This window comes from Pezoporus wallicus, unplaced genomic scaffold (assembly GCF_028554395.1).
Source record: "Pezoporus wallicus isolate ANWC-B61680 ecotype Strahan unplaced genomic scaffold, APGP_CSIRO_Pwel_v1 contig_3817, whole genome shotgun sequence".
NCBI classification, from domain to species: domain Eukaryota; kingdom Metazoa; phylum Chordata; class Aves; order Psittaciformes; family Psittacidae; genus Pezoporus; species Pezoporus wallicus.
In genome coordinates this window covers 2,698,827-2,719,530 of record NW_026635157.1, presented here as the reverse complement: position 1 = coordinate 2,719,530, position 20,704 = coordinate 2,698,827, and the positions used below count along the sequence as shown (strand labels likewise).

Below are 20,704 nucleotides of genomic sequence, written 5' to 3'. Positions count from 1 at the left end.
ACTGATATTGTTTATCAACCTTCTTCCACTCAATTCTTCACAGGACAACACCAGAACACCTTACCGAATCTGCTGTTATTACTTAACTAGAACAGGCTACTGATGGCTGAAGCCATGTCTAATGCATAAAGCTATTTACAATTGCACCCATTATTTATCCTGAGTGAGGAATTACTTTCTGCAAATGCTTCAATGTCTTCGTTTTCTTACATCTACCTAACAACATCCTCAATTATCTGTGGCTTTTTAATAGCTGCTTAGCTTTCTGGAAACATCTTAACATTCAATTTCACTGTGGTAACAGTCATTAAACACAGAATTTTAAATAAAAATGGAAAAAAAACCCTTAAAATCCAATAATTGTTCAAAGTGCTGAGAGGAATGGAACTTCCTTAATCCACTGTGACAAGAAATAATGCAGAAATACTCCACCAAAATGGCTCCTGATGCTACCAGTGAATTTTAGGATTACTAAAACTGGACAATATATACACAAACATACATGCCCATATATATGAACACATGGACTTACATGTGGGTACAATTTACTGCAGCTACAATTCTGTTGCAATATGCAATTTCTCAGTTTATAGAGTGTAATTACTCATAAGAACACTATTATGGCACCTTCCATGTTAATTTCCCGGTCAGATTAAGACCTGTGTGTTGTAGGGTAAAACTGAAAAAAACTTTTATAGAAATACAGAAAATTCGTATTTTCAAAGAAAATGAGCTATCGGTTCTGATCACACTATATTAATAATTACATTCTATTAATGATTACATTCTATTAATTTTGATACATAGAAATAAACTGTACCATCCATGCAGTATCCAGGCTACCTGTAAAATGGCCTAGCAATTAGAATAAAAATGAAAATAGAAAAAACTCCACTCTAAGTATGGAGGCCAATTCAATTCTACCCTGATCTGCAAATCTCTGAACCTGCATTCCAATCTTACTTCCACGCCATCTGAAAACATACAATCAACGCTCAAACGCTTTTTCCTGGAGTCTGAAAATAACAGTTCTACCCATCTGAAAGGGAGTCACGAGTTACCCCAGGACAAACTGCACTTTAACCCACGATAATGTCTGACAACAAGGTGTTTTTATTGTCTAGAACCTCCATCGCGGTGGTAATGCGCTCACCCGGCGTCACCCCAACCATGCCGTCCCAAACCAGCAAAGCCCGCAGCTACAGCGGGGCCTTGCTCTGGGGAAGAGAGGCAACATAACCCTCCCGGGCAGCTGCAAATGAACGTTTTCTGTACAGTCCACATGCGCAGAAACACCTCTGCGCCCGACCCGAGCAGGCAGAGCCCTTAGCCCGCGGAACCGCACAGGTAACGCACAGCGCCCACCCCATTCACAATATCCGCCCGCCGCGGCTACACGGACAGCACGGCGGCCGCGTTCCTAGCAGCATACTCGCGGCCATGCCTCCCCGGGACAAGGTGCCAATCACGGCGCCGAGCAGCCGGATACGCCCGTATGGAGACACGCCGGGGCAGAGGAAAGATACTTCCTTTTCCGGGTCAGCTCCCACTGCACAGAGTAAGGAGGCGCGGTAGTGCTGCTCCGAGTTTCCCTTTTCGTAAGAGAACAGGGAAGGAAGCCTGTGCGCGGCCGGATGGCGCCTCTGCTCTGGTCCCGGCCCGCTCGGCTTCTCCTCTGGACCTTGCACCACCCCGCTTGCCCCTACGCTAAGGGCCTCTGCGCCTGTGTGAGCACTACCGTGCCATCCCTCTCGTGCTGTCACTAAGAGCATGCGCACTGCGGAGCCCGTCTTCGGGGGGCAGAGGCAGGAGTAGCCAATGTGGGGTGGAACTTGCATGCTACACTGCTACGCCTGGCCGGGATCGGGGCCGTTATGGGGCGGAACCGGGATTCGGCTTCCTGCGAGGGGCTCTGACCCAGGCGGAGTGGCTTGTGCTTCATGCGCTGTCCCCGGCCTATCAGCAGCTGCCAGTGGCGTGTGCACTTGGAGGCTCGCCTTTTCACGCCGTCTAGTCCTGCTGCTCCACGGCTTTGCCGCCATCAGTCCCTGTCGTGAGGCCGCTAAGAGCTAAAGTGCGCTTGGCGGCCGCTCCTCGGACAGGCTGCTGCGTGTTGGGCTTCAGCGTTGTATGGCAGGCCCTGCTACCCCAGGGTGGGCGCTCGGTGCTGGAGCTTGTTGGCCCCGGGGTCTGTAATGGCGAGGTCAGGGGTGTCAGGTGCAGGTAGAGGAAGGTGAAACATTTGGACCTGTCATCCTCAAAGTAAAAAGAATTTTTATTCTTAATTAGTTAATGTTACTGTTTACGCTTGGGATTCTTCTCTTTAGAAAGGCAGGTGATAAAAAATAATTCTTTTTTGATGATACTTTAAATATATTATTTCTGTGATGCCATGAATTCAAGCAGATTATCCTTAATGGTCCTTTTTTACAGTAATGAAAGATGGACACTGGACAATTGTGAGAGGGTTTTTTTTTTTACCTGGTGTTTTGGCAAAGCTACAGAACGAGAGTTGCCTAAATCGCATGAACACGTGCAAAGCACTGCATACAGTAGTCAAAATACTGATGTTTAAAATTGAGCACTTGCATAATGATTTATAAATCATGTATTTGTAAACTTTGTAGTGTTTTTAGTGTTAAGTATTTTAGAATTTATTGCATATGCTAGAACCATCTCTTAAATGTCTCTTTAGGCGGAAGTGGGAAAAGTTACCATATGGCAGCTCCAGGAAAGGCGGCAGCTTTCCGTCTGCCTCCCCTGCCAACTATTGGAGAGATTATTAAACTCTATCGCCTTAAAGCACAGAAACAACTTTCCCAGAATTTTCTACTGGATTTGCGACTGACAGGTTAAATATTTTGTTATTTTTTTTAATCCTCTATAAAACACGTATCCTGCTTTTCTTCAAAATCCTGATTCTAGCTGAGGAGATGGTGTTTGTATGATGAAATCTGTCAAGTTAATAGCAACTTAGTGGTAAACCTTTAAAGACTTATTTTAGTTTTAGCTTAGACAAACTTTACTTGTAAATGCCTAGAAAATGTGTTTCTGTATAAATAACTTTTAGGTAGAAACTATATTCCTATATGAAATATGGATTATTGACTGAAATGCAAAAGTCCAAGCCTTAATAGTATTTTTACCATTCAGGTGCTATTAATAGTTTACAAGTTTGATTTAAAAAAATACTATTTTTTTTTGCTTATTATGTATCATAGAAAGTACTGCAATTCATTGCGCAATTTTAGTTAATGTATAGCCTGGCTAGGAAGGTAATTTGTCTTAGTTTATCAGAAATGTAGCTTTTTTGAACCAGCTTTATTGTTCTGAACAGTTTAGGTTTCTGTATTTTTATGTCTACACTGATGGCAAAACTGGCACTGTTCAGTCAGCGGTGGGTTTCTTTACTGTTCTAGCGGTGGCTGGGTTTTGCAGTAAGAAATGCAGTGCAGCTCTGTAGCTGATGGTTTGAACACATTTGAAGATTCAGGTTGATAAAGATTTAGAGTGCAAACATGAAACATAGCTCCACTTCCTGAACAACTGGACTCTTACCTTGGAATTAAAATGTCTGCATGCATTTAGTAAAACCTTATGAGTAGGCAGGTCTTCAGGTATTTCTTATTGCATATTTAAGAAGTTACGGAATGAGCAGTGAAGTTTCTCTCAGCATCTTCTCTCCATGCTTCCTAAGGATCCCTTTATTTCATTTGCTACATTTTTAATGTTTATTTTAAAACCTTAATCTGTTTTCTTTCCTGGCTGTAATGCCTTCCAGTATTGTATCTTTCCAGTAATGTATAGGTATTCTTTCTTCACCTTTCATCTGACCCACCTTCTGTGACTACCAATTGCCTGTATTCCAGCTGTTAGTTTACTCCAGCTCCTCCCTCATAACAATTGCTGGGTTCATATTGAAATCTTATTATCTTTTTAAATTTCCTTGAAACATAGGCTCTAAGGAAATGTAGTGAAATACTGTGGCGAGACTTTAGAATGTTGAACACAGCTGCTTACTTGCAGGAGAATAGTCCTGATGGTTTACAGATGAGAAGTAATATTTTGTTTTCATTTGATTCTGTAATGAGCAACAATTATATTACATTAAGCTGAAAATACTATTTTAAAAGTAGCTGATGGTGTCTTGCAGTATGAAACAAATCTGATTTCTGTGCAGTGTAGCAGGTGTGTGATTAACTGGGATGTGTCACTGTTTATGTCTGTTCTGAGGTAAGCACACTTGTGGTTTAACAATAAACAATGAGTTTGTTAAGTGAGCTGGATCTTCTGCAGAATAAAAGCTTTGTATGTTCTTTGTGTCTTGCAGACAAGATAGTGAGACACGCTGGCAATCTGAAAAATGCCCATGTTTGTGAAGTGGGCCCCGGGCCAGGAGGGATTACCAGATCCATTCTCAGTGCTGGTGTTGAACAACTCCTTTTAATTGAAAAAGATGCTCGATTTATTCCGGGATTACAGGTACCAGCTGGAGAATAATTTGTATAAATGTATCCACACTATTGAATAAGAAGACTTTAAGAACATAGAAAGGTGCCAAGTGTCTTGCTGAGATCTCAGCGTTGAAAATAGGTTTTCTTCTTTGGCTTAAATCAGAGCTATTGTTTGCTTGAAGATAAAAATGCACAGTATAACAAGCAGATAATTGCTCCTGCTTTCTCCTAGGCCCCTCGGGACCTGACACTGCAAATGAATTAGTGCTGAGTCTTTTTTTTTTTTCTTCTGATTGAGATGTTTCAGTTGCATTTCACCATTCAGATGAACTAGTAGTTTGAGGGCTCAACATAATGTCTTTTGGTCTTATTTTGAATTTTAAACCTAATAATTATGCTTTATAAAATTGTGAAAGCATATTTCCACTCCAGTTCATGTTCAGTATGGGTAATATCATAGAATCATGGAATAGTTAGGGTTGGAAAGGACCTTATCATCTAGTTCCAACCCCCCTGCCATGGGCAGAGACACCTCACACTAAACCACGTCACTCAAGGCTCTGTCCAGCCTGGCCTTGAACACCGCCAGGGATGGAGCATTCAGAGATGGAACTTCCCTGGGCAACCCATTCCAGTGCCTCACCACTCTCACAGTAAAGAACTTCCTCCTTATAGCCAATCTAAACTTCCCCTGTTCAAGTTTTAACCTGTTACCCCTTGTCCTGTCACTACAGTCCCTAATGAAGAGGCCCTCCCCAGCATCCTATAGGCCCCCTTCAGATACTGGAAGGCTGCTATGAGGTCTCCACGTAGCCTTCTCTTCTCCAGGCTGAACAGCCCCAGCTTTCTTAGCCTGTCTTCACACGGGAGGTGCTCTAGTCCCCTGATCATCCTCATGGCCCTCCTCGTGGCTTGTTCCAATAGTTCCATGTCCTTTTTATGTTGAGGACACCAGAACTATACACAGTACTCCAAGTGAGGTCTCATGAGAGCAGAGTAGAGGGGCAGGATCACCTCCTTCGACCTGCTAGTCACACTTCTTTTTATATCCAAATACAGAAGAATAAACCAGTGTTTATTTTACATTAAAAAATAAAAATGCCCTTAAACTTTGTTTCCTTTCTTTTAAAGTTGGTATAATTTCACAAGTTGTTGTGGCATTTTTCAAATGCCATTTACTTGTGTTGCTATTAAATTTCCTTGTTCATGGAATTTAGATATATAAATCTATGAAGAAAAACAGTTAAAAAATCTCAGTTTAAATAAGATTTAACTGTTTTCTTGAGCTTCTACAATCTCAAAGGTCTTTCCTTGTATTGTACTGTGTCTTCTGTAGCAAATCAGTGAAAATAAATAGGCAGTTCAGTTGAGAACTGCTACCATCTCTTTGTCGGACAAAACCAATCTAAGATAAGAATGAAAATGCTCATATACTTAAACCTGAATATGCATGTAACTATGTCGTTGTAGGCTTAGCCATTAATAATTTATAGTATGCCATCCTTACTTTATGAAGTATGAAGACTTCATGTTTTCTCTTGAGTGGGGCAAATCTGTATTTCTGTTTCAGATTTTAAGAACTGTTTTGGATTTGGAGAGAATTTGAGATTCAGTGGTACTTGGTAACAGGTTTTTAAGTATTTACACGATTTTTCTCATCTTCCAAAATGCAGCCGTTACAACAGATCTGTCTGAATAAAAGTATACTTTCAGGGTCTGTAATAAGGTTTTGGTATATAATTATCTTTACTGTTCAAGTGAGTTAACATTAGTCATTATTTTTAATTAGCAACCTCTTTAAAGTAGAAATAAATATGCCTGAAGTTATTGACTATAAAGATGTTATAATTTGGTAGCAGTGGATGTGAATGAAAACTATATCTGTTGCATCCATTATTGTTAAATTTGGGGTTTCCCTCCAAATAAGATGATGCATAACAGAATGAATCTTTCTTTTGTGATAATGCAGGTTGTAATACCTATTTTTTCTAGTTTTCTGTTAAAAACATCAAAACCAGATGCTCATAAATGGGTTGAGGTTTAAATAACAAAATAGCAGAGATTAAAATCACAACTGGGGACTCTTACTTAAAAATGTTTGTTTAGATACTTACAAAATCACAAATTGAACGTGTACAGTGTTTTTTATTAACTTTTTCAGGCTGTGGTCTCTATCAAAAAACTGAAGTTGTCATCCTCTTTACTTCAAAACTGAAATATAGTGAAAAACATACATGTACAGAGTAAAAGTTTACACAAGCTGGGAGTCTGTCAGTTCTGTCTCACTCTTAAAGAATCACAAACTCCCTGTGCCATATGCCCTGACAGTTATTAGGCTGGAAAGATTGATGAGAAGAGAAAGGGGGCTCTCGGCCAGAGAGTGGATTGAATACAGAATTCTTCCAGGAACACCTTTTTATTTTTTAAGCTGTGCCCTGTGTGTTTTGTTCATGCCCTTTTGGTTGTGTGTGATCAGCTAGAGGATCTGTGTGATGGAGAATCACTTGACTAGTGTGCTTGGTGCACAAGAGCTCCTGGAACACTTAGCTGCACACATCAGCTTTAAAGTGGAGAATGTTTCAATGGGTTTCCAAGTCTTTATTTCCAAGTATAAATATACAACTGTGGTTTTTCTACTCACAAATTAAATCCAGTTCTCATTTATGTTGTGATACTCAAAAAAAACCCAAAGTCCTCTTGACATGAAAACCATTATTAAAAACAGTATAACATATGTTAATCCATTACTGTGTAGGCAGCTGTCTGCTTCCTCTTATGCTATTTTCTAACTTTATTGATCTTACATTATCATTCATCCTGTTATAGCATTTATTACAGCTTCAAAGAAAGATTTGACAAATCATGGCAGATCAGTGAATCTGTATGCCATGTAATTGCTAGTGTGATGCTGAAAAAGACATAAAGTAGTTTGGAGTTGATGTTAGATGTATTTCTTCTATTTGAAAATAATTGCATTTAAATCCCATAGGAACATGTAGATTTAGTTAAGATTTCTTTATTTATTTTTTTTTTTTAGTATTCTACACAAAATTTAGCTGTTTTGATGGTTAAAAAAAAAAAATTTACTCAAAAAAAATCATGTCAAAGATTGTAGAACAGTATGAGAAAGCAGCTCTTCCTTTGGCTCAAGAGATCTGTGTAAGCTGTTTGTGCCCATGAGCATATAAACAGGATTCGGACTGGAGATTAAACTAACAATGGTGGGCAGTTTATTTCAGCATCAAGCCACTAGCACTTAACTGTTTATGGTTTTGGATTTCTGTGCAAAAGCAAAATTGTTCTTTGAGCCATTTTTCATTATTCTGCTGTAGGAATAATAAATATCCCCAAAATCTTTGTAAAAGTTGACTTTTGCTTTTGAATTGTGCTGTTTGTGCAAAGCTTCATACTTAAGAGAAAGATTAGTGCAGCACTAAAAAACTTAGCTAGTTGTGATTGTGTAAACTGACACCAGAAATGAAAGAGCTGGTCATCAAACCACAGCTGGTTCTGAGTTTGCATTTCAGTCTTAATTAAATATGAGGTAAGCTGCAGAAGTAGGATAGAGAAGTTGGCAACAGACTGAATTTTTTTGAAATGGTTAAGAACTTACAATTTTTTGAGATGTTTCTCTACTGCTAAATACTCATTCCGTCATTTTGGGGAACTCCTTGGTTTTTAATGGTGTGAGTACAAGCTACTACAGAGGGAGTACTGAGAGATTGTTTTCCCCCTTTTTTATGTAAAAGAAAAACCGACTAAATTTTTGTGCGGTCTTCTATCACATATGGCTAAAATTGGATAATAGACCCGGCAGCTGCAGGGGAGGCAGAATAAACAACATGAGCATTGTTTCCAAAGGTAATGAATCTAAAAACTTTTCAAAACCTGCTGCTCGCATTATTACTTAAATCAGGTGGGTTTCTTTTGGTGGCCCAGGTTTGTTAGTTGTCCTTATCAAAAACACTCTTAGCAGTCTTCAAGTTTAAATTCACTGTTGAGAATTCTGTGGCTGTGAACAGTGTTTACAGAGTTACACATTAAACTCTTTTTGTTAGTGTTTGCTTTTTGAAAGTAAATGCTTACTAATAGTACCTCGGTTTTAACTACTATTGTGCTTTTTTATGTATTGAAGATAAATACACAGCAATGTTTTATTTCTGCTGTGGCTGAAACTGGAAATCCTTTGGTTAATACTCACTGTGAATTCTGCTTGCGTGCTTACAAACAGTTGTTATCTGAAGCAACTCCAGGAAAAGTGCGCATTGTTCATGGAGATATCCTGACATACAAGATGGAGAATGCTTTTCCAAAGCACTTAAAAAAGAACTGGGAGGATGGTTAGTATTTGGATTTGGTTTATTTTTAAGGCTTCTTGTATCTTAAGTGTGGTGGTATAATTGGAGTTCACTGAGTGCAGGTGTTACTCTCTTCTGGTACATTTTGAAGGTGAGAAGAGAGAGATGAGCTTGTTTTCTTCCTTTCCAGAAGGAAACAGAATCCTAAGACAAAACGGTGAAACTGATGTGACATTCATCTTAGTCAACAGTGAGGAGCTTTGCAGTGATTAACCTTTCAATGTCTTGACTGTACAATAATGACTCTTGGAAAGTATAAAAGCAAATATTTTTTCTGTATTACTGTCATTTGAAAATCTGAAAGGCTGGTGGGTTTTAGAAAGATACTTGGCCATCTCTGATACACATGTAATACCACAAATATTCTAGAAACATCACGGCCTTAAAAGTGCATAGTAAGTGTGCCAGAAAAGCAGCCTGAATTAATATTATCATAGAATCAACCAGGTTGGAGAAGACCTTTAAGATCATCAAGTCCAACCATTTAAATGCATGTTATTAAATGCTGTAGTGTCTTAAGAAACAGCACGTGCATTTGTTTTGCCCGATTCCCTTGCACTGCTGGGTAGACATAAGGATCCCTGCTAATGCAATGCCTGCTTTGTGTTTATACAACACACATACACTGATAGAATCCATAATTGAAAGATACCTATCACTTCTTCATGGTTAAGTCTTGTACTTGCCCTAAACCCTTTTAGTTTCAGAGGAGATCTCTGTCCAGTTTGGTCTAGATGATTATTTTGGGGATTATGAAGAGTTCATGAGCTACAGTCTTGTAGTTTTGCTGTTACAGTTTTGCTGTTCTGGGGTAGCTCAGCTGAAATTTGCTGATGAGCTGAAAGTCAGCTGAAAGTTACTGGTATATTCAAATGTAAATGAGAACCAAACCTAACCACTTTTTTCCAAGTAATTACTGAGAATAGTAACACAGTTTTGTTAGTGTAAGACAGATGTAAATGGAAAGGCATAATTCTGGTGAGGCACAATAAAAATTGTTTTTGTGTTTTAAGTCTAAGTTGATACGTGCATATCTTTCTTTCTTACATGTTCTTTCATGCAAAATCTCATCCAAAACTCTTTGACAGTTGTTTTTCTTCCATCAAATGTTAACAGAGCCACCAGGTATACATATCATTGGGAATCTCCCCTTCAGTGTTTCAACTCCTCTAATCATCAAATGGCTTGAAAATGTTTCCAAAAAGGATGGGCCTTTTATTTATGGCAGGACACAGATGACATTGACTTTTCAGAAGGAAGTTGCAGAGGTAAGATACTAATGTTTTCCCAAAATTTTACAGATGCTAATTTGAACAAAAGTTTGCAGCCTCTTTAAAAGTACAAACCTAATCTTAGATGGCTTTAAAAAGAGCGGAAAGAGTTGGTTTGATTTTTATTTGATTTATTGATTTTTATTTCTGTGGCTGTAAATTATGAATTTTAATGTTGAGTTAATCATCTGCTCTGATTCTTTTACAGCGCATAATTTTTTTATTTTTTTATTTCCTTACAGAGAGACCTATTTCCTTGAGGTATTTAATCTGTTATTTTCTGAAGTATTGATTTCTTAAACATTAATAAATTCCACAGCACTCTTCTGTTTTTAACCGTCTTCTCTCTCGATCGTTCATGCACCATTTCATCAGTCTGTTCTTCCTTACCTTTTAATCCTCTCATGAAATACACTGATAGTTTTTTCCTTTGCTCTCTTAATTAAAAATATTTTCTTTTCAAAAGATAGCTTCCTTGAAATAAGGAAGAATGGAGGGTTTGTATTATTTCCAGTTGTGATTAAACACTTCACACACAGAAAATGTTCATCAAGACCATGGAAGCTGCCTTTTGCTTTTTTGAATGAGACTTGATAATCAGAATTATTAATGGATTGCTGCCAGTCTTGTGTGTGTAGAAAGGCATTACTGGAGTTCTGTCAGAGGAAGTCCAAGAGCAAATTGAGATTGTACTTTTTGTCAATAGTTAGATTCTCAAAACTAAACTAATCTGCTATGTAGTATCATTAATTCTAGATAAGTTGATACTCCTCAGTGCTTTCAGATTTTAACAGTATATTTCTGTTGCCATTGGATGATATATATCATATTGCAAAGGCTGGAAGACTTTTTGCTTTGTATTTATAAAAGCAGTATGGCTTCTTACCAGCATCTCACTTGCTTAAGAAAAAAAAAAAAAAAGGAAAAAGGAATTGCACATCAGTCTGAAAACTGAATTTCCATCTAATTAGTCCAGTGTTTGTAAATATCAGGGGTTTGGTGTGCAACCTAACATGTGTGGGTGATTTTAATTTTAATCTTTGAATGTAAAAATTCTAATAGTAAAATTTTGCTGGCCTTTGTTTGTGCATAAATTTGTAATAAGTATATATGCAAGTTGGATATCTGTAGTAATTTGGGGGGGGGTCACAGAAAACCATATTGTGCTGTCATTACTCTAGCCCTGCAGTCAACATTCAAGACAAATACTGATATTTCCAGTAGATGGCTCTAGAGAACACCAGGGACAAACATGAAATAAGCTGGATTTCTTAATTGAGCTCTGAGCTCATGTGGTTTCAGGTATTAAAAAAATCTAGGAACACTTTTCCAGAAGAACTTCATGTCCTATTAGATCATACCTTGTTGCAAAAAATGGACTATGACATAAACTGCAAAGTGGTAATGGGCAAGATGCAAAGTTTTGTGACAGTGAAAAAATTGGCTTAGCACTGAGTGAGAGCATAAGTGCACTCACTTTATATAGCTGTAACTAGCTGCATATGCTTCTTGTGACATGCAGATTATAGTGCTTCTTCACCCAGCATAGCTCATTGAGATCTTACATACCATGCACTCTTTTTAAGTTTCTTGTACTTAGAATGATGAGAAGTTAGAAACACCAGGAAACTTGAGTATGTTGTTCAAGGTCATGCAATGAATAGGTGTTCATTACTGAGTTTACATTCTGGGATCTCTTGATTCTTTTTTCTTACATCTATTTAAACTCTGAACTTCTACTGAAGACTGAGTTGTTCAAGGTTTCTGGTTTGTGTTTCCATCATTGATTTGACATCATGAAAAACTCTTTTGAGAGAAACTATTTTGGTTTATGATTAGGAGGAAGAACGGTAATCAAAATCTCTGTCTTTTTCTGGCCCTCTGGAGTTGCTTGGTAATTGCAGTTTGACATACACAAGCATATTCAGTACAAGGAAATAGAGAACAATGTCATGCATATAATAAGTTGCTACTGATATTTTGTGTCTGTGGTTTGATATTATTGAAAGGGAAATGTATGATACCCAGAAGTTTGATGTCCTCAGTCATATTTCTAAGCTTAGAGTGTAAATATCAAAGAAGTCTCAGTGCATATGCATAAACCCCGCAGAAGGGTAGGAAGCTGTCATGGAATGAAGCCATGTGCTTTATCATTAGGATAAATTGATGTTAACAGTAAGAAAATAAAGTATTATTTGTGGTCAAGCTCAGTTTTGCTAGTATAACAGTAGAAAATACTTTTGCCCTTGTTGAAGTGGTAGTTTCCTGCTCTTCTGTTTCCTTGTAGTGCAGGTATGCTGGCATGAGTTATGTCAGTACAGACCACTCTGTTCTGATATGATTTGATTAAATCGATTACAACTTGGTTGATGAGAGCCAGCAGTTGTTATATGCCAAGTTCTGAGACCTGTTAATGAGCGTAAGACCAGATATACACAGCAGTAAAAAGGGTACTTTTAAGTGTTGAACAGATTATTTTTGTCTCTCTGTAGTTTAAATTTGTAAATTGGTTAATTACTTTGTGGGTAAGAATTTTTACCTTGCCTCAGATTCCTCAGACCCAGCCCTCCATCACCTTAGTCTGCAGCCTGGGCCATGTACTTCGAGGCCCACTTCCGTTAAAATGAGGCATATTTTAGTTCAACTAGAAGATCATTGTAAGTCTCTAATTCTGAGTAAAACTGGGTAGGGAATAGTTTGCCTGAACTGCTCTCCCAAAATGATCTGCAAGCTGGGAGGTGGGGTACCTAGAAGACAGGCGTGTAGAACACTTAATCATTTTGTATCTAACGCTGCTATTTCGAATGCTAGGCAAAAGGTGCTAAAAAAGTGGAAAACAGTTCAGATCTTTGAGCAGTAAACAGAAGAAAAAATACTATTTGTTTTCATAACTGATACAAGTTGGATATAAATGCTTACTTTCTAAAATAAAATAGTTGTTTTGCAGAAAGTGGTGTGTACTAAAATGTATTTAGTATTCCTTTATATGGTCAGCTTTGATAGTCTTGTTCTTCAGGTAGGTTAATTACTGTGACAGATATTGCAGATTCTTTGATAATGGTTTTTTAATATGCATTTATGAAAAGCACAGTTGTATGGTATAGCTTACTGAAGAAAAACCAGTCGTTCCTGAAGTTAGTCAGTGGTTGATAGTAAACAGCATTAAGAGATGTCAGATACCACTGGATTGTATTAAGCTTCAGAATCTTTGTTGTGCTTCATGCCCTGCAAAGATTTTAATAGAATGTTTCCTAGTTAGCTGAACTTCAGAGTGTGTTCATATGCAGTTTCAGATGCTATCCCTATTTTAAACATAGGAACTAACTAAATTTTGAGAACTGGGAGAAAAAAAAAAACCTACAAAAATAGGATGTTACAGAAGTATGAGGACAAACTTTTTAGCAGGGCCTGTTACAACAGGACAAGGGGTAGTGGTTTTAAACTAGAAAAGGGTAAATTTAGACTACATAAGGAAGACATTTTTTACAATGCAAGTGGTGAAACACTGGAGCAGGTTGCCCAGATAGATACCCCATCCCTGGAAATGTTCAAGGTCAGGTTGGATGGGAGTGTGAGCAACCTGATCTAGTTGAGGATGACCCTGCTTTTTGCAAGGTGGCTGGACTAGATGACCGTTAAAGGTCCTTTCCAACCCAGACCCTTCTGTGATTCTGTTCTCATCATTTTTGTGTTCCTGGAGCAATGTCATACACAAGTATGTTCTTGCTGTTGTGGGTTGAAGTATTTTAAGATGTTACTGCCCAGAGGTGGATATTAAGTTACCCCTTCTGCAGCTGAGAAGTGGGAACTATCTGAGGCTCATTACATGGGTTCTGTGGGAAGACTGGCTTGTTTAAATTGGCATTGGAAGGACTAGAAGCCGTGTCATTAGGTCTGCTTCATTTCTATTTCAGAGGTGAAGAAGTGTGTAGACTTTGCAGGCTGTTTTGATTTTTGTTTTGGTTTTGTTTTGGTGGTGGTTTTTTTTCAGAGAATAATAACAGTGGATAGAGAGGGTTTTATTCTAGTAGGTTTCCTCTGAAACAATGATGACAGTAGTTTTAAATGCTGATGTAGGCAAAAAGCACCCAGCTTTCAGAAAAGTCATTGAAAAGTGTTTTATTTGCTCTATGCTCATACCAAAACTGCCTTTCAGGAGAGTTTTTTTTTAAAAACAAAATAAAACTTCAGCAATAGGTTTAATTTTATTTTTCAGGGATATTTTTAATAAACATGGCAGCATTTCATGAGTACTCTTTTCATCTGAAGCTATGTAATGTACAGATATTGCCAGATATGCAAATTGGTTTTCATATTTCATTTTTTTTATTAAGGTACTGCTAAATAAGAACAGGAATCTTGAAAATCCTGTTTCTGAATAGTTAGTGCGATGTCTTTTACCATTTGAGACTTGTCTTACTGGATGCTTTTTTTTGTTTCAACTTTGTTTATGCTAGCAGAGCACACAGAACATGTTTCTTGCCGGGTTATGAAAGTGTAGACGACTTCTGTCCAGGCTACTGTTTTGATAATCTTTATAAGAAATCTCTTGGGAAAATCAGAGGAATGCTAAAATGAGCATATTAAGTATTAAATGCTCTTACTGTTTGGTATGCAAATTTATGTAAAGTAGATCCAGCTTCCTTGCTTATATTGTAAGCATAGACCAGTCAATAATGTAGAAAATTTTGTTTTCTATCAGATTCTGAGTTTATGGAGCTTTATTTTATCTTGAAAGAGGAAAAAAAATAGTATTATTTGTTACAGAAACAGTGGAAGAAAAGGCTGTGAGAATGTGTCAGCTGATGTTATGCTTGTTTTGAATCCTGCAGTCAGAATAGTTTTAATTTTCTCTTGTGCTCACACAGAATTATTTGACATCATTAAGTTCTGCAGGAGTTCAAGGAGCATCTTTTCACATGCATTTGATTGCAGGATATGGGCTGTAAATTAGGATGGTATTTTAGTGAAATGCTGCTATGCTGAAGGGAAAAAATCTAGATTAACTGGGCATAGACTTCGACACAAATTTTTAACAGCTGTTTGTTTTAGTTTGTTTTAGCCTTTGATTATACTGAAAATCAGTCTTTAATGTAACTCACCACATGTAAATCTGTGAAACTGAATTGACTATGTTTTGATTCTTCAATAGAGGCTTACAGCTAATCCAGGAGGTAAGCAACGTAGCAGGCTGTCCATCATGTCTCAGCATCTCTGCACTGTTGAAAACTGTTTCGTGATTCCAGGTGAAGCTTTTGTTCCAAAGCCAGAGGTAAATTTTGATTATTTCTTCTGGGGCTTTTTTGTTCATATGTTAGTCAAACAGTGTATCTGATTTTGAGTAAGGAACACAGGTGCTGTAGTTCCTCTCCATACTATGAAGTGATGTGATTTTCCTGTAAACAAAACATACTTGCTTCAATAAGGTGCTTTTCTTTTTGGTTATTCAGAACTTGGCTTTGGCCTTCAAGCTTGTCTGCAAGATCAGAATACTTCTTTGGGTGCTTCTGAAAAACTGATCAGGATTTAATGATATGATACCTCGTTAGGATTGTAGCATCTTTGGAAAGCCTACAGTTTTACAGTTTGCATTTATAAACAGTTTGGGAATTATGCCTAGAAAAGTTGATGGGTCTTTTGAAAGACCCTGATAAATAAAAGCTTTTCATTTGTCATCTTTGTCAAAGATCTCTAATTTTACCATGTCTATAATCTTTACATTCCACCCTACTCATCTTTATCATATTTAACTCCCTCCTATTCACTATAGCACTTTGTCAGTTACATCCCACTGCCTATTTAAAAAAGTAATGATCTTTTCTCCCTTTGTTCTTAAGTAGAGAACAGTCTCTTTGCTGTCCTATTATCTGCTGGTTTTTATTAATAGCCAGTATGATTATAGGAGTCAAAAATTAATAAACTGTATTTTGGGCAAGAATGTACCTTATTTGTTTGTTTGTTTGCTATGTAAAAATGTGTGCCTGACACTTGAGTGGGGTCTGTTTTCCCTGAATGCATACGGAAATGTACTGTTCTGTTTCAGAAATGAACTTTCAGCTTCTGAAAGTTACTCTTAAATTGGTTAGTTCAGCTTATCAGTACATATCACTTCTCCCTTATTGCAGTCTATTTCCTGGTCTTTCTACCCTTCAGGCTTACCTCTTGACAGTGTTTGCAAGATTATTCTCTCTCTGTTTATCATAGAATCATAGAATAGTTAGGGTTGGAAAGGACCTTAAGATCATCTAGTTCCAACCCCCCTTCCATGGGCAGGGACACCTCACACTAAATCATGTCAACCAAGGCTTTGTCCAACCTGGCCTTGAACACCGCCAGGGATGGAGCATTCAGAGATGGAATTTCCCTAGGCAGCCCATTCCAGTGCCTCACCACTCTCACAGTAAAGAACTTCCTCCTTATAGCCGATCTAAACTTTCCCTTTTTAAGTTTTAACCTGTTACCCCTTGTCCTGTCACTACAGTCCCTAATGAAGAGGCCCTCCCCAGCATCCTATAGGCCCCCTTCAGATACTGGAAGGCTGCCATGAGGTCTCCACGCAGCCTTCTCTTCTCCAGGCTGAACAGCCCCAACTTCCTCAGCCTGTCTTCTTACGGGAGGTGCTCCAGTCCCCTCATCATCCTCGTGGCTTGTTCCAATAGTTCCATGTCCTTTTTATGTTGAGGACACCGGAACTGCACACAATACTCCAAGTGAGGTCTCACAAGAGCAGAGTAGAGGGGCAGGATCACCTCCTTCGACCTGCTGGTCATACTCCTTTTGATGCAGCCCAGGATACGGTTGGCTTTCTGGGATGCGAGCGCACACTCCCGGCTCATGTTCATTTTGTGATTGACCAACACCCCCAAGTCCTTCTCTGCAGGGCTGCTCTGAATCTCTTCTCTTCCCAGCCTGTAGCTGTGTCTGGGATTGCTCCAACCGAGGTGTAGGACCTTGCACTTTGCATGGTTAAAATTCATAAGGTTGGCATCAGCCCACCTTACAAGCGTGTCAAGGTCCCTCTGGATGGCCCCTCTGGATTTATCACAATAAATTTTAAGGCCTCTATCTGGGCATATTCTGATGATAATTTAAAGTTTTGTTACTATTTTTTGAGCAAGTAATTGATCAAGTATGTTCTGTTATTAATCATGACAGCAGTCTGCTGTGAAGAAAAATGACCACGTTTAAGACATTTTTTGCTTTACATTTTTAGATTGGTGGTGGGGATTTTTTCCTGTCTCCTAGGTGAATGAAACATGAATTCAGTATATCATACCCCTTTTAAATATGTGAAAAAATCTCCAGTAAGGCCAAAATTCCACTTTTATGGTGGTTTCTCAGTTGTGGATGCAGTGTAAGGGCACAGTAGAGCTAGTGTAGACAAAAGTCGTGCAGACTGTGCCTCAGAATTAGGAAGCTGTACCTGATATTCCCGTTTTCCTGTGCTGAAAAGACCACAATTGGTTCAGGGATAGGTAACTTATAGAATTGTGACAAATGTTTAATATAAGCAAAATCCTACAGTCAGCTGATGCTCTGTTGAATAAAAAAGTCAGTACCACTAAAGGCAAGCATATCTTTATTTGATATATTTCTTTGACTTAATACCATTTGTGTTGCAAAAGCAGAAAGTACAAATTTTTCAGACAGACCTAGCACCTGTTTTGAATATATTTTATTTCCTTCAAACTTCTGTTTTACGTGGATCTTCTGCTTTGTCCCTGTTCTTTTAGCCATATACTGACATGTGGGTTTAGATACTTGCATTCTGATAAAATCTTTTGTTTTCATGGAAAGCTCTTCAGCATATTTTGAACAAAATGGCTCAGCATTTGATTTTTGTTTCATAGGTATACGAAGAAGTTTAAGTACTTCTGTATAAAATTCACTGCTTTTGTAATCAGTGAATATTTCATTTTGCTTATAGTTTACAATTCTTCCATTTCACTTATGCCCTCCTGTAAAAATGCTGTTGGTTCTTATTTTACAGTGTTAATTTTAATTCACATACATAGCAATGATCACACATCAGTGTCATGTCAACCCCCTTACAACAGGTGGAGATGCATGTTTTTGGGAATGAGTTGTTTAACTCATTTGCTCACTGAATGAATAGTACTTCAACAATACTATGAATGTTGAGACGCGAAAGGATTTTGGTTTATGGAGTGTAATGGTACTGCGCAGCACTTTCTAAGCAAAAGAAAATTTGGCTTTTTGGTCAGTTAAGTCTCTGTAGTGCTGAATAACTAGTGATACTAGAATTAGGATTAGTACAAAACAAGCTCCTTGATGAATGCATAGGAAACTCAAAGCAATTGTGTAATGTTAGTAACACAAGCAAGGTGTAATTCCATTCTGTGTGTATTAGAATAAAGCGTCTTTACACATTAGATGCATAAAACATTCCACTTTCTCAAATGCGACAACAGAAGATCTTTTTCCATCAAACTATACATATGTTAAGGCCCCTTTTTACTGTTTTAGTGAATTTCAAGCTAATAATATGGGAAATGAAAGTTGTATATAAATAAGTAGCAGTTGGTCATGTTAAATGACTTGCCCAGCATTATCATATTCCTAAATTTAAAGGCCTTTATTATATCCCTTTTATTCTCTTACCTGTGCTAGCAAATTCACATCAATTTAATTCTCATTTAGGGAAGCATTTAGATAGACCATACTCTGCCAGAGATCAGTACAAAACAAAATCTGTGTGTTGGAAGAAAAGGTTAAAGGATCCAAGATTATTAATCAAAGTCAGGGAGTTACTTGTCTCCTTATCACCACTGTATATTAAATTTTACAGTAACAAAATATGTGGGCCTGAAACAGAGCCTAAAGTGATAATTAAAAAGACTTACAAAGTTCTTGTAGAAGGCCAGAAACATAGAAGACAATAAATGGTAGCTATATTATTTGGGCTGTTAAAAGCTACTTTGAGGAAGTAAAAGCCAGAATGTTCCCAGATTTTTCTTGAACATAGATTATTTAGTTTGTATCCTGTATGTTACAGTTTGCAGGTGTTTTCATAATCGTGGTTACATTTCTGTCGTTGTATTGCTCCTCAAATCTAACGTTCATTGTGTAGTGATAGATTAGTAGCTATTGGTGAATGTTGAGTAGACATTTCTTTAAGAATAATAAATGAAACCCACAGCAGGTGGCAATTTGGGGCAGGAGAGCCATTTTTGGCAAAATCTGAATGGTACTGCTGATTCTTCAGCCTGATATGTAGCATATACAATGCAGCTGAGGTTTGGGGCTTACGGGGGTTTGGTGGGGGTTCTGTTTTGAGGCTTTTGTGTGTGGTTTTTTGTTTTGTATTTTAAGAAATCTAGTTACTGAGGCAATTTAGAGCTGAAAATGAAAGGCAGATTGGTCTGCTATTTAAAAAACATTCAGTTTGGCTCCTTGGACAAAGAGTGGTTGAGGGTTTTTTTTCCTTGCACCATAATTAAAGATAAAATTTAAAATACACTATAAAATGTTGTATGTTATTGATAGCCTGATTTGCTAAATAGAATGCAGTTAGTTTTTAAGCATCTTTGCTGTAAGAAGTTATCAGTATATTAACTGTACTGTCAGTTATGTTTTAAAATAGTTCCTGTTCAGTAAATGTTACTTGGAAAGTCACAGAGAATGGTTTGAAAAATCAGCAGAAAAGTACTCTTGTAGCAGACTTAAGCATTATTTCTTAATTTTATTCTTTTTGTGGATGCCGCTATAAATTAAATACTTTGCTTAAACATAAGCTCAGATGTAAGTGCTATGTTATACATTCTTTGAAATAATCATACTACACTTAGCACAAAAAATGGCATCAATGGATAGAAATAACTGTATTTACACATAGTCCTTCAGGTTGTAGCCTGTGTTGCTCTCCTGCTCTGTAGATGGGAAATGGTGCTGCTTTGGAGAGTAAATCCATGCTCCTTGCTGCTTTTTAAAACATGAAGTGCAGAAGATAACACCTGCGGTAAGCAGAAACCCTGCTGAAATAAATCCTGTGTAAACTGCTCCTCCTGGTTCATGTTTACTGCTCTCTGGAACGGTCTGGTCCAGAAAATTTGAAATAATTTCTTTTGTATACCAGGATGTTGGTACTAATCCAAAAATTCCTGCAAGAATGAAGCAGACTCCTCCAGCAAAACAAGCGTGACTTTTGCTGTCAGTGTCCCCTCCCAACTTTGTACACTTCATTCCAACTGTAGTGATGCAGATCCCAAAGGCCGATAAGATACAAGACAGTACCATGGTTGTCCGTGCAGCTTGGATGTAGATGGGGAGAGAGAGAACAGAGTATTTTAGAGTACAGCTAAACATCCCAGTGCTGTACCATGTGCAGTCCATCCAAAGTCCTTGCATCTGTGTTATAGCTGTTATGATATTTGAACCAACATCTGCATTTACCTTCCAGTTTGGTAGCAAGGTGGCTGTGATATCTCCAAAAACACCAAACAAAGCCAGAATAAAAGCAAAGAACTGCAGACTTGCTGATGCCATGTTGATTATCTGCTGTCACCTTTTGTCTGCCCTTTCTCTCTTGTAAATGAGTGTAACTGGTTGGTAGCTTCGTAGCCAAGGCTGTAGCCCTGTGTAACAGGGAGGAAGGGGAGGG

General features: G+C 37.9%; 2 protein-coding genes across 4 annotated transcripts in view; one reads left to right on the top strand and one right to left on the bottom strand.

Annotated features, from left to right (window-relative positions):
• The first annotated feature begins 1,541 nt into the window (after nucleotides 1-1,541).
• TFB1M (transcription factor B1, mitochondrial) overlaps nucleotides 1,542-20,704 on the top strand; it is a 28,651-nt gene continuing 9,488 nt past the window's right edge. Inside the window, exons 1-6 of one of the 3 annotated variants that reach the window (XM_057406309.1) lie at nucleotides 1,542-1,558; nucleotides 2,696-2,851; nucleotides 4,331-4,482; nucleotides 8,686-8,794; nucleotides 9,929-10,080; nucleotides 15,236-15,355. In XM_057406309.1, the coding sequence (XP_057262292.1) occupies nucleotides 2,719-2,851; nucleotides 4,331-4,482; nucleotides 8,686-8,794; nucleotides 9,929-10,080; nucleotides 15,236-15,355 (666 nt within the window). In that variant the 5' untranslated portion in view covers nucleotides 1,542-1,558; nucleotides 2,696-2,718. Of the gene's footprint in view, nucleotides 1,559-2,037; nucleotides 2,336-2,695; nucleotides 2,852-4,330; nucleotides 4,483-8,685; nucleotides 8,795-9,928; nucleotides 10,081-15,235; nucleotides 15,356-20,704 lie in introns of those variants that run through there. The other 2 variants (XM_057406317.1, XM_057406326.1) reach the window with 2 other exon arrangements.
• On the bottom strand, nucleotides 19,890-20,640 carry CLDN20 (claudin 20). Its single transcript, XM_057406340.1, has one exon. The coding sequence runs from the start codon at nucleotides 20,587-20,589 to the stop codon at nucleotides 19,930-19,932; it is 660 nt and encodes a 219-aa protein (XP_057262323.1). The 5' UTR covers nucleotides 20,590-20,640; the 3' UTR covers nucleotides 19,890-19,929.